The 13,954-nt window shown below is 35.9% G+C and overlaps 1 protein-coding gene across 1 annotated transcript; it reads right to left on the bottom strand.

Moving 5' to 3' along the window:
* Positions 1-1,880: 1,880 nt before the first annotated feature.
* LOC135157675 (receptor-type tyrosine-protein phosphatase eta-like) lies at positions 1,881-13,560 on the bottom strand. The gene is made up of 4 exons (XM_064114085.1): positions 13,508-13,560; positions 11,452-11,807; positions 8,052-8,315; positions 1,881-5,681 (listed from the first exon to the last, which is right to left on the bottom strand). The coding sequence occupies exons 1-4, from the start codon at positions 13,558-13,560 to the stop codon at positions 5,380-5,382; spliced, it is 975 nt and encodes a 324-aa protein (XP_063970155.1). The 3' UTR covers positions 1,881-5,379.
* Positions 13,561-13,954: the final 394 nt, after the last annotated feature.

Raw genomic sequence — 13,954 nt, 5'->3', positions numbered from 1 at the left:
AACAAGATGTCAGTTATTTTTAGTGAGGGTTCATGAGAGGGCTCTCTCTCTTTTTAAAACATCTTCATGCCATGGCGTAACTGGCGGCGAAGGGGGGGGGACAGGCTGCTCCACTCCCCCTCCCTCTTGGTAGATTAAAATGAAACGGGAAATGAGAAAAGAGAGAAAGAAAGGGAGGAAAAAAAAGGAAAATGAAGAGCCAAAGGGAGAAGTGGAAAGAAAAATAAGAAAAACCTGATATAAGATAATCAGGTATCGCCCGAGTTATAAACAAGATTTCAGTTATTTTGAGTGAGGGTTGAGCGTTTTGGACTTTCTTTTAAAAACGTATTCAAGCTAGTGCTTCCACCCTCCCTGGAATCCGGGAAATTTCCGGGAGTTTTGTTATTTTCCAGGATCATTCCAGGAAGTTATCATTTTCGGGAATGATATTATGTTCTGAATATTATGTCAAAATCCATCAACAAAATTAGATCTATTTAATCAGAATGTCAATAATTTTGGGCTCCATTACAGCACTGAGCCCTATATTTCATATTTTTGACTGTGTATTGAAGAGAATTATAACTTATGGAAGACTGGAGAACGTTCTGAAAATTCCAGGAAGTTCCGTTTTGAAAAGTGGAAGCACTGATTCAAGCAGTGGCGTAACAGGCGGCGAAGGGGGCAGGGTGCCCCCATCGCCCTCCCGGTGGGTTAAAATAGAACGGGAAAAGAGAAAGGGGAGAAAAAGTAAGGAAAAAAATGAAAGAAAAGAGGAAAAAGAGACAAATGAAACACCAATGGGGAGAAGGGTCGGGGGGGGGGGGCTATCCATACCAGTACATCAGCAGGAAGGGAAATAACTGAAGTCTGAGTTTTATGAAGCTTTTTCCAACTTATCATCTGGAAGTTATCAAAATTACATATACGTTTTTAGAAATAACATGTTTAAATTCAATCCAGTAAATCGAATCAATGGTTAAATTGTCATTGTTGTGAAATAAGTTAAATGATGGATAGCATGTTGAACAAGTGCCTAGCATATTAACATCCATGTCCTGAATTCAACCTGATTTTCACCTCGTTCCCTCTCTTCTCCTTCTCCGTTCACAAGTAATAATACGGGGGGGGGGTTAGGATGCTCGATGGTTGCGATCACAGGATTTTGCCTTCACAACCATATTAAATCGGTGGTAACTGGGGTAGAGGGTGGGGGGGGTGTTGCACAGGATGATAAGTCAGAACTCTTTACGTGTGCTATGTGGACATTTCTATTGGAATTTTCATATGATAATATTTTGCCTGAATTCGTTATTGATGCATGTGCAATAATATTTTTAATTATCTTCATTTGCCTTATTTAATTCAGTTTTGAATGTTTGCAATTGAAAGTTTTAAATTTACCCTTCGATAAAATATTTGTAATTATCTTATTTTGCCTTATTTAATTCAGTTTTGAATGTTGCAATTGAAAGTTTTAAATTTACCCTTCGATAAAATATTTGTAATTATCTTATTTTGCCTATTTAATTCAGTTTTGAATGTTACAATTGAAAGTTTTAAATTTACCCTTCGATGAAATATGGATCTCTTTTGATTTAACTTTTAATTTCATTTAAAATCCACAATTATCTTCATTTGCCTTTATTATCTAATTCAGTTTTGAATGTTGCAACTGAAAGTTTTAAATTTACCCTTCAATAAAATATGTATCTCTTTTGGTTTAACTTTAATTTTATTTAAAATCCACAATTATCTTCATTTACCTTCAGTTTTGAATGTTGAAATGGAAATGTTTTAAATTTTACCATTCAGTTTAACAAACGTACAGGTCTATTTTGGTTTAATTTTTGATGTTATTCAAAATCCAAATCTTTTTTTTTATTTTGTTTCGTTGGGCAATGCTTTATCAATTTTGGGTCGATGCATGTGCATTAACAGATGGTTTTCGTTGGTTTCGTTACCTGCCATTAGTATTCGTTTGTGGCATAGACTCATTGTTAGACTCAATGTTATCGTTTATGGTTGTGTATGAGCATTTAGGTTTATTTTGGTTTGTAATAGTAAATTTCTTCATTTGCCATATTTCATCAATTTTTCACTTCTGCTTGCTGTGGAGTTAAGTTTGTATTTATTACGTATATTTGTTGAATGTAAATGTATTTTACCATGGAATGTATTCTTGGAATAAATAATAGTTTGATAACGTACACGATTCATTTGTATAACAGCATTTTTTTTACAGATTTTTCTTTGGGGGTTTTAGAGAGAGCTGAGTGAGGGGGGAGTGGTGATTTGGAAATATAAAAGGGAAATGGAAGTTAGATAATCAAGAGTTATGACAAAAGGATGAAGAGTGGTCTACAAAAATATGAAGTGCTAATTTAGCACTTACAGTGCTTGTATAGTGACTGCACTACAATCAGTACTTGTAGTGCAGTTACTATGCAAGCACTTTAAGTGGTAAAGTACCACTTCATTTTTAACAGTGTGAAGTGAAAATATGCGATCATGGATTGAAGTATAAGAGAGATTTGAAGATATACCCAAAAAGTTATGAGAGGGGAAAAGCAGATTAGTATAAATTGTACAAATGTTAAGTGATTGAAAGTGGACTACTGTACTAAGAATGCGGTATCATGGTACGAATTTATACTCCGGAAAGATTTAGAAATGACCGCCTAACAATCTTTTTTTGACATTAAATTGTTAATGTAACTGAGGATATACCAGGAAATACTCGGGACATGTTCAGAAATATGAATCAAACGATCAATTCAAAATGTCAGGTTGATTAACTTTTTATTTAATCAAATAAATACAAGAATACGTTCGTCAAAAAATATAAAATGCTGCTTGGGCATCCCTTCATACTCGGGACATGTTCAGAAATATGAATCAAACGATCTATTTTTAATGTCAAATATGTTAACTTTTAATTTAACTTTATAATTACCGTAGTACGATCGTCATTAAAAAATGCTGTTTGGGCATCCCTTTATACTCGGGATATGTTCAGAAATATGAATCAAACGATCCATTCAAAATGTCAGGTTGATTAACTTTTAATTTAATCAAATAAATACAAGAATACGTTCGTCAAAAAAATGCAGTTTGGACATCCCTTTATACCCGGGAAATGTTTGGAAATGACCACCCAACGATCTGTTCTGAATAATAGACTGTGAATGTAGAATTGGGGAAATACCAGAATATGGTCGTAAAAATTAAAAACCGCAAACTTTAGAATCCCTTTATACTTGGGACATGTTCATAAATGTGCGTCAAACGTTCTATTTTTAATGTCAAATATGTTAACTTTAAATTCAACTTTATAAATACCGTAGTACGATCGTCATAAAAAAATGCTGTTTGGGCATCCCTTTATACTCGGGATATGTTCAGAAATATGAATCAAACGATCCATTCAAAATGTCAGGTTGATTAACTTTTAATTTAATCAAATAAATACAAGAATACGTTTGTCAAAAAAATGCAGTTTGGACATCCCTTTATACCCGGGAATGTTTGGAAATGACCACCCAACGATCTGTTCTGAATAATAGACTGTGAATGTAGAATTGGGGAAATACCAGAATATGGTCGTAAAAATAAAAAAACGCAAAGTTTAGAATCCCTTTATACTCGGGAAATGTTAAGAAATGTGCGTCAAACGTTCTATTTTTAATGTCAAATATGTTAACTTTTAATTTAACTTTATAAATACCGTAGTAAGATCGTCATAAAAGAAAATGCTGTTTGGGCATCCCTTTATACTCGGGACATGTTTAGAAATGTGCGTCAAACGTTCTATTAAAAAAGTAATGTGGATTAACTTTTAACTGAAAAATAACAAAATACGTTCGGAAACTTAAAAAAACTCTTTAGTTTAGACAGCCTATCATACTCGGGAAATGTCTTAAAATGATCGCACATTCTTTTGAATGTAACCGAAACATACCAGAATACGTTCGGAAACATAAATACAAAAAACTGAAGTTAAGACAGCCCTTCATACTCGGGGAAATTCCAGAGTTTCAAATTGTGAATGTTACTGAAAAATGCCGGAATACGTTCGTATAGATGAAAGAAAATGAAAAGTTTAAACATCCATTCATACTCGGGAAATGCTATGAAACGATCGCCCAACGATTTGTCCTGCGTTTTACATTGATTGAGTTTGAATGTTACTCAAGAAATTTGAATGCGTTTGTAAGAATAAAAAGAAAAAAACCCGATTCGTTTCGGACCCGGGTTTCGGAACTAAATACTTGGAACTGTCTTGCAAATTAATTATCGCCCGACGATCTGTCCTGAGTTTTTAATTGCGAATGTAACCGAAGAAATACCAAAATACGATCGAAAAAATAAAGAAACCGCTACGTTTAGACTCGAGGAATGTTTTGAAATGATCGCCCAACGATTTGTCCCTAGTTTTTAATTGTGAATGTTACTGAAAAAAATCCAGAATACCATTCGTAAAAATTAAAAACTCAAAGTTTCAACATCCCTTCATACTCGGGAAATTAATTGAAATGATAGGCCAACAATCTATTCTGAATGTCAAATTGATTAACTTTCAATATAAATATGAATAACAAGTTGTATATGTTCGTCTAATTTCAAAAAGCGCGAAGTTTGGTCAATCCTTCTTACTCGACAATATTGTCCAGCGTGTGCGCCCAGCGTTGTGATAATCTGAACGTTCGCATGTATTCATTCATTGATAATCCGACCGTTCGCTTTGCCGTTCAGTGGCACACTCCTTTTGTGCGAGAAGACAATGAAATTCAATAGACTTCTCCGCTCACAATTTCAGTAAGATTCTGAACGTGAATCCCCGTTCAGAGCCCGTTCGCACGCAAGGAGGATTAAATCTCTTGTGCCTAACTGTTTTCACAAATATTGTTTAACTGTAGTATTTGTAATCAGATTTTGATGAAATTTTCATCATTTTGAATAGCTAATTTCACTCTTTTTATCATTACAAGACTATTCTTAATCTGGAGTACACCTTTTATTTTATTTATTTTATTTCCAGGCAAAAGACAATAAGAATATATACAAGAGGAATAAATTACCACCGACTAGTGCCTGAGGATGACTAAAAGAAAAACTAGTTTCTGTTATGAAGCTCTCCTCACTAGTCGGGGTTTACAAATATACAAAATAAAATCAGATAAAATGGCAATATATGTTTAGATGCATTACTTAATAAAACAAAGAACTTAATAATAAAGAGTGTTTGTTTCCATGTGCAATTATAATATCCAGTCAATATGAAGTGTTAACGTATTTAAATAAACAACTTTATGTTATTATCTTCACCTTTAAAGGTGAAGACTAGCATAATGTATATATGCAAATAAGAGTTAAAACCCAAACACTAAAATAGGATTAAGCCGATAGATACTTACCTATGCTTATGTCTTGTGATTCAATGGTGGAGTACGTCCGGTCACCAAACTCTCCACTGTACGACTGCACTTCAAAACTGTACAAAACTCCCACTTCCAAACCAGTAATTTCAACGGACGTGTCTTCCGTCGCCACAAGGCGCTCTAATGGGTTGCCCTGAGCGTCATTGTAAGAGATCCTGTACCCAAAGCTATTTTCACGTATTTGGGTCGGCTGTTCATACTCTATGGTCACGCTTAGTCCAGTGATGCCAACCTGAAGGTTCCTTACAGGGTACGGAGCTTAAAAAATGAAAGGGAATGAAAAATAATATATATATATTTTTATATCGACGTAAAGCGCTTTACAGCATATTGTTACTCCGGTCATTGGATTCCTTTCAAATGTGCATGAAAAGTGCACAATTTCCACTCCCTGGAGAGCATTCCTTGCATTCATCGCAGCCTCATAATGGCTCTGGCAAATTCAAACATACAAGTACAATACATTTTGCATCCTACTGGGTCAGAATACTAATTATAATAATGCTAAAATGAAATGATACTATAAATATTCATATTTTAAGAAAATAATATTAATGATAGTAGCTGGATTTATATAGCACTTTTTGCCTGAGGATACAAAGCGCTGCTATCATTACCCCGGTTTTAGCTCGAACCACCTGTTTTCAACGGTGCTCAGTGCATTCAAGGAATTAATCCCGACAGGGAGCCATTCACTCACCTGCATTGAGTGCAGCACAGTGTGGAAAACACGCTTTGGCTAGGATTCAAACCCACCCACGTCTTGTTTGAAAGGCGAGAGTCAGAACCACCAGACCATGACGCACCAAATAAAAACAGTATGACAACGGTGCAAGGAATATGGACCCACTCAATTTCCAGCTGCTGGCTGTCCTAGGATTTTTTATCCTAACAGTTTACTATGCTTACAGTATTTACTTGTGTGATTTATACTACATGTAATAATTAAGGCAACATTCCCAAAAATCTGTGCCATGTCTTTTAGTATGAATCTGCATATAAGGGTGCTATGCGTCTTTTCATTGCATCTTTCCTGCCGTCCCTGTTGTCTTGTCTATGAAGACTGAGATGCAGGGGAAAAAACTACACAGGGCCTCGAGCGATTTCAATCCCCCCCCCCAAAAAAAAAAAAGGCTCAAAAGAGCCCTGGAAACTTTAATCCAATGTTAAAGCTTATCCAAACATGAAAAATATTAAAATGTACATTTTACAGATTTCAGCAATACATGTATGTAAGTTGTGAGAACTACATGTAGCCCCCCAAAACATGAAAAATATTGAAATGCACATTTTACAGATTTAAGCAATACATGTCAGTTGTGAGAACTAGCCCCCTAAAACATGAAAAATATTAGAATGTACATTTTAGTTGTGCATATCACTGTTTTGTGAAAAATAAGCGAAACTTTAAGCCTAAATCTCTCGGGGTATTTTGATTCTTGTCATTCCGGGGGGGGGGGGCATTATGACCCCCCCCTTAAGATCTCAGCCGTGGATTGCGCGATCACGACGAAATTTTGCATGATGGTAGAGAATGACGTAATCTATGCAGTTCCATTGGTAATTTCACTGAATTTATGTATTTTTATTTTATATGAATTAATTATGCTAATTTATTCATGAAATCATACTTTTTGCTCTGATTCACTAAATAAAGCTCCTAGAATGCTATTTTTTGGTGAAAATATTCTTTATAGCATTCCTAACAATTGTGAATGAAAAAAATTCTGGTATCAAGACCGATTTCTTATGTATTTTATTGTTTTTTTTATTTCTTATGTATTTCTTTGTTTTTTTAACTTTTTGCTTTTTTTTATTGTTTTTTCAATGGAAATTGTTCCAGACTTAATTCTGATCATAAACAAGGCAAAATTAATTAATTAAGTTTAATCAGTAAAAGTAGAAAAAATTATACATTTATGAATTTTGGCTAAATACACAATTTGCATTGGATTTGTACATGAAATCACGTTTATGAGCAATTTTGGGTCTGACATGCACTTACATAATGTTGCGTAATGTCGTAAACCGCGTACCCGGGCGTCACAAATTTGGTCTCAAAATTTGCGCGAGACTTGAAAGTAAAAATTCAGGGAGCGGCGAGGTCAAAAAATTTTGCGCAGCAGATGTATCGCGAAAATTGTTGAGGGGGGCCATTATGCCCCCCCCCCCTGGGAGAATTAGGGTTAAAATGTTCTAACTTTCTTATTTTACATCCGATTTTGATGAAATTTTCAGCACTATGCTAGTTTGTTTTTTCTTTATTTATTCAAGTCAGCATTTTCCTTGGGTGGACTTGACCTTTAAACCTGGGTTAGCTTAGACCAGACTTGTATAGAGTCATTGGAGTGCCAGTTCTCAACCCATGCATTCACCAATTAAAAATCATTCTAATTCCACAAAATGCTTTGTCAAACATTACCTATATTGCGAAATGGGAGGAATAGGGAACTACAAAAATATTATGGAATTTAATGAACTAAATGATACCGTATAATTGCCACGAATATGGAAGAAATATTAAGCAGCCCAGCATTCCATAGAAGTGTGGTTTAAAATTATAGTTGAGACTAGGGTTAAACCTCGAGGTTTAATTAGCAGAATACCATCCTAACTGTTTTTACTCACTTGTTCTATATCGTGATGCTGCAAGAAGTGCATCATCGCTCTCGCTGCGCACTTCAAATTCATAGAGGACACCAGGTATAAGTGGAGAGCTTGACTGAAAGTAAAATAATGAAGAAATACCATCGGCGAGGTTTCTGGCAGGATAGACGGTGCTTGATGTCGCATCCACCGATCGTCCAACGAAACGAATAGGTTCACTGAACGTGGGTTCAATGTTGAAGCTGAAAAAGTTAGGTCCAGCCGTATCGAGGCAAATGCGGCATGCTAAAAAGAGTCAATAACAAAAATAAGATTAAGCTGATGTACGTTTTGATTCATCCAGGAAGAAAGTTGACTTGCGAAAGCGAAAATAAATCTGATTATGCTGCAGTCATGTTTCTCCTAGGGCGGCCATTTCAACATTTTTTTGTACCAGCTACATAAAGGTGGTTTGAATAAAAAATGAATAAAATGTGACTGAGGTATTAATATCATTGAAATGGAGAACAGTTTCACGTCCCATCCGGGATACTTCTTCAGATCATCTGAATTGGCGGGGAAATCATCATCTTTGCCACTTAGTGCCGATGCACAATTGATGTTATCGTATTTCACGAGCTGACAGAGCTTACCGGATCGGACGTGACACTGTTCTCGATTTCAATGATAGCATAAAGTTCAGATGAATAGATTGATATTTTCTTTCGTAGCAAAAAGTTTACACTTTGAAAAAAATTCTGTAAAATTATACATTTGTAATATCCTGAAGATTTCTCCACATTTTAACATTGGTACAGATCCATTAAAGCAAATGACAATATAATTGTCGAAAAATATTTCCGCTTGAGTGAGCACCATTTACTTTCGAAAAGTTAGTGAACAGTGATTTGCGCAGAACTTTGAAATAGTTATGCAAATAAAAGTAGACCGTAATCATGAAGAAAACGTGGAATTTAGGTAGTAAAATTGATTTTAAGATATATCTTTTACCTTTTCAAACTTGTTTCCTTGCCCAAAAACTTTGAAGAGTGCATTGCGCCCCACCCCATTTCCCTACACACCGAGGCCATCGAGACGATATTTGCTTTACACTGAGCTGTGATTTACATGAAATGGCTTAGGCTTGATTTTCATTTTGTTAATCATTGTTAAGCTTGGGGAGAAGTGTGGAGAAACAAGTATTAAATGAACAAGTGGAATGCCTCTGGCCGTCTCACCTGCATCACGCGATTCAATATAGCAGCAGTGCTGATTTTGAAAACTACTATAACTCGCAAAAGATGTTCAGTGATACTTGGTTACTCTTATTTCCACGTTTTATGAACTAGACCAATACACTTATAGAGATATGATGGCAATTCAACAAATACCCCCAAAGTGGCCAAAGTCCTTTGACCTTACATGACCTTTGACCTTGATCATGTGACCTGAAACTCGCACAGGATGTTCAGTGAGACTAGATTAGTCTTATGTCCAAGTTTCAAGACTCAGATCCATCAACTTTCAAAGTTATGATGGTAAATCAACAGATACCCCCATTACGGCCAAAGTTTATTGACCTTTGACCTTGGTCATGTGACCTAAAATGTGCACAGGATGTTCAGTGATACTTGATTACTCTTATGTCCAAGTTTTATGAACTTGACCAACACACTTTCAAAGTTATGGCTGTAATTCAACAAATACCCCCAATTTGGCCAAAGTTCATTGACCCTAAATGACCTTTGACCTTGATCATGTGACCTGAAACTTGCACAGGATGTTCAGTAATACTTGATTACTATTATGTCCAAGTTTCATGAATCAGATCCATAAACATTCAAAGTTATGATGGTAATTCAACAGATACCCCCAATTCGGCCAAAGTTCATTGACCCTAAATGACCTTTGACCTTGGTCATGTGACGTGAAACTCATGCAGGATGTTCAGTGATACTTGATTAACCTTATGTATAAGTTTCATGAACTAGGTCTACATATTTTCTAAGTTATGATGACATTTAAAAAACTTAACCTTAGGTTAAGATTTTGATGTTGATTCCCCCAAAATGGTCTAAGTTCATTGACCCTAAATGACCTTTGAGCTTGGTCATGTGACATGAAACTCAGGCAGGATGTTCAGTAATACTTGATTAACATTATGGCCAAGTTTCATGAACTAGGTCCATATACTTTCTAAGTTATGCTGTCATTTCAAAAACTTAACCTCAGGTTAAGATTTAGTGTTGACGCCGCCACCGCCGTCGGAAAAGCGGCGCCTATTGTCTCACTCTGCTATGCAGGTGAGACAAAAATGAAATGTAAACCCACTTTAAATGATAAAAACTAAGTGAAAAAATGCTGGAGATGTCTGATATAAACTTTCGTTCAGATTCAGTTACCGGTATATCCTCAGATCCAGCTGGCACAAAATGGGTAATGTTGTGTTTACTAAATGTTGAAATTTCAATTTGGGTGGCAAGATCGTTACAAAATGCTTTAATGTTCGCAGGGTAAGATTGATTTCGCCCTTTTCCCTTGACACAGCGTGAAAACAAGCATTTCTGCGCATATAGATTTCTGCGAGCTTTACAAAAATGGACAGTGCTCACTCAAGTGTAACATTCTGTCAAAACTTTTACTTTCATTGGATAGATGAGACCCAAACCCAAGATTATATGTGAAAAAATTACCCACATGTTGTATATTTTTGAATTCCCAGGGCTTTTTCAAAGTGTAAACTTTTTTTTGATACGCACTGTATAATCACAATGTAAATGATATTCTGCTTCTGAGAGTGGTTTTGTTTATCTTTTTTTTACTTGAAATATTTTGGCCGGGGTCATGTGGGGGTCATCACCAGAACACCCGGTGTTAATAACAGGGGAGGGGTAGTTGCCTTTGTTACCTCCACCTCACCCCCACTTTCTCCAAAATTGTGAAATTTACACTTCTTTGCTAAAAATCTGAAAAATTCACCAAAATGGTGACCCAAACCCTTCAAAGATGCAAAAGGGCCCCCATGATATGCTCAATTGCTTTTCTCCCTTACTTTCAAGTTAATTTGAAATAAAAATTAATTTGCAACCCTCCCATAACCATAGCATATGCCATCAACATTTTGTGACAGGCTGGCCCTCTTGGATGTTTCCCCTGCCCCATACCCCCTCTCCCATTCAGAACGGCTTCTTGTACACCTGCACCTCATCATAAAGAAGCCGGCATTCAAAGGGCCTCTTTGCAACTTATATGGGGGCTTGAATCCAACCTTTTTGGGAGTGAAATACATTGATTTCAAAATGTTCAAACAAAAATTTCAAAGCGTTTATATGTGTCACATAAGTATGAAAATATTCTGAAAAAACAGTTTTGTGTTCTCTAGGAGTCACCCTTTGCTCCAGCCTACATGTATTTGTCTCGCCTGTGAAGTATTAATACTTACGTGGAATAACAATATTACTCTCAACAACTGCTTCTCCCGCCTGGCCGTCCGAGTTAACAGCTACCACGCTGAAACTGTAAGTGCTATCATCGTAGAGATGGCCCACCTCGTACACTCCATCAGCAGCCGGTTCGAAACTGATCTCATAAGCCTCTCTAACAGGGTTTGTCAACTCAATGGTTACATCGTAACGCACTGGGGTGTTGCCGTCCAGTGGCTCTTGCCATGATGCGCTGAATCCCCACTGCTGAATGCCGTCGATGGCAAGGCCCTGTACCTGACCAGGCGTCTGGGCTATAGCAAGCTGCAAGACATTGATTAATATGAAGAAATATTTTGATTTAGTATCATGAATCCTTAAAGGTCAAGTCTACCCTAGAAAAATGTTGATTTGAATCAATAAGCCAGTTCACGGTTAGCTCATGATCAACTTTTCTCAAATGACCTTTGTGATTTTTCATTAGGATAAGCACTATCATTTTCAAATGTAGATGTTGCGTAAGCTTTACCGGTAGAGTATTCAAATTCTAAGAACAAAAGGCATTAGTATAGACCAGGTGACCAGAATACTACATCAGGGATAAAGTTTGGAAATCTGTTTTATTGTCTGCCTATGGCACATTTGACTATTGCTTTATAGGCTACTGTCAAATACCAGTGATTGTGAAGGCTCTATTTATTACTCTTCAGCTTGGATGTGATAAAATGAATATTTTGAAAGGAATACATGAATATTCATCAAATCACAAATGCCTATGTCAGTGAATTTGAAAGCCACCTTCATGGTTTATCTCAAATGGCCTTTTTCTGCTCGTGCGCAGTTTACAACCGTGAACAGGCTTATATGTTTTGATAGCCCATGGCCTGGTGCTGATTCCTGCAAATCTATGAAATTATCACAAAATGAGACTAGAGCAACATCATGTTCACATGTGTAAACCAGAACTGACTAGTCTTTATCAAGTCGCAATCATTCATGCTCGCTTGGTATAGCTGATCCAATTTGCACATACGTACACAATGAATATTCACACAGATTCATAGACAATACACAAATATCAAACAAGCAAAACGCTGAAAATTTCTTCAAAATAATTAAAGTTGTCCTAATTTCTCACAAAACGTTATACTAATAAAACATAGGATTCACATAGTCTTTTCCATTTTCATTAAATGCTAAGAGAGCAAAACATAAAAGTATATAGAGAACTTAGAGTCTAAGTATAAGAAAAGGTACATTATAAATGAGGAATTGTTTTACCTAGTACCTGCTGGTGAACAAATGCAATTTTAGGTTACCCTTAAATGATGTTGCAGAGCTCTAGCTTCAGCTCCTGTAGTTGTGAATTCCACAGGGCTGCTCTAGCATGAGCAAAGGATCGATCGCACCAGGATTTTTTAGATAGTGGAATATGTAAGAGACTTGTTTGGGATGATCACACAACTCAATGATATGCAAATGAGAGAGTCAATGATGTCACTCACTCACAAGTTCTAATATTTTATTGTTTGAATTTAAGAAATATTTTCATTTTTACAGATTTGTTAATTATTGCCAACTTGCCTGAACCAAAATATGTAAGTACAATGGTAAATCCACATATTCAGGGAAGAAGAAAGTTTTTATTCACATGACAATGAAAAGTAAAATATTTTATATTTCTTATAATGAAACACAAAAATAAATAGTGAGTGGGTGATGCCATCAGTCAAGGGTATATAACTGTGAATTGTGAAATTAAATGAAACTTACAAATATGTAAAAAAAAAATATTTTACATATGATTTTGATGAAATTGTCAGTTTTATGCTTGTTGGATTTTTCTCTTTTTATTCAAATCAACTTTTTGTTAGGGTGTTAGACTTGTCCTTTAAATTCAACATTGATTTTCAAAGCATTATTCATATTCTGAAATTTGTAGAGTTTACAATAAGATATGGAGGTGACACCTCTGCGAAGCACAGCATATAGTGAGTGCACCACAGAAATTAGACCAAAAGCTTCACGGTTTCTGTTATGTTGATTGTTCCGCTGAACTCCGTTGGCTCCACTCACCAATTACAGAGAGTGAAGTTCTTACTCGATCTGTACAGGGACTCATTGGCCATATGTTTATGTGTTAAGTTCGGAAAAACCAGGGAAGTCACTGTTTTTTCCCCTTCAAAGTTTATTTTTACCTGTTTTGATGCATTTTCGGAATAATAATCTTTATTTTGGTCCAGTTCTTTTTATATACCCACCGGTACTTTTATGAAATAAAAACAAAAATCGATGAGCCCCGTCAAGGGATTTTGCATTGTTAACCCCCTAATGGCAGCTGCATGATCACGAGCCATCTGTGTGCGAGGAAAAATAAAAAATAAAATAAATAAAAACTCCTCGGAACAGACATTACCAGCTGTCTACACATATTTTTTTTAAAAGACAAAATGCTAAAAAGGTTGGGAAGACGTCAACTACACACTTTACCCAAGGTCAGGATCATTTGCAATTACATTGATG

Source organism: Lytechinus pictus, chromosome 19, assembly GCF_037042905.1.
Source record: "Lytechinus pictus isolate F3 Inbred chromosome 19, Lp3.0, whole genome shotgun sequence".
Taxonomy (NCBI): Eukaryota; Metazoa; Echinodermata; class Echinoidea; order Temnopleuroida; family Toxopneustidae; genus Lytechinus; species Lytechinus pictus.
Note: the sequence above shows the minus strand (reverse complement) of the source record. Positions and strands in the feature narration are given on the sequence as shown.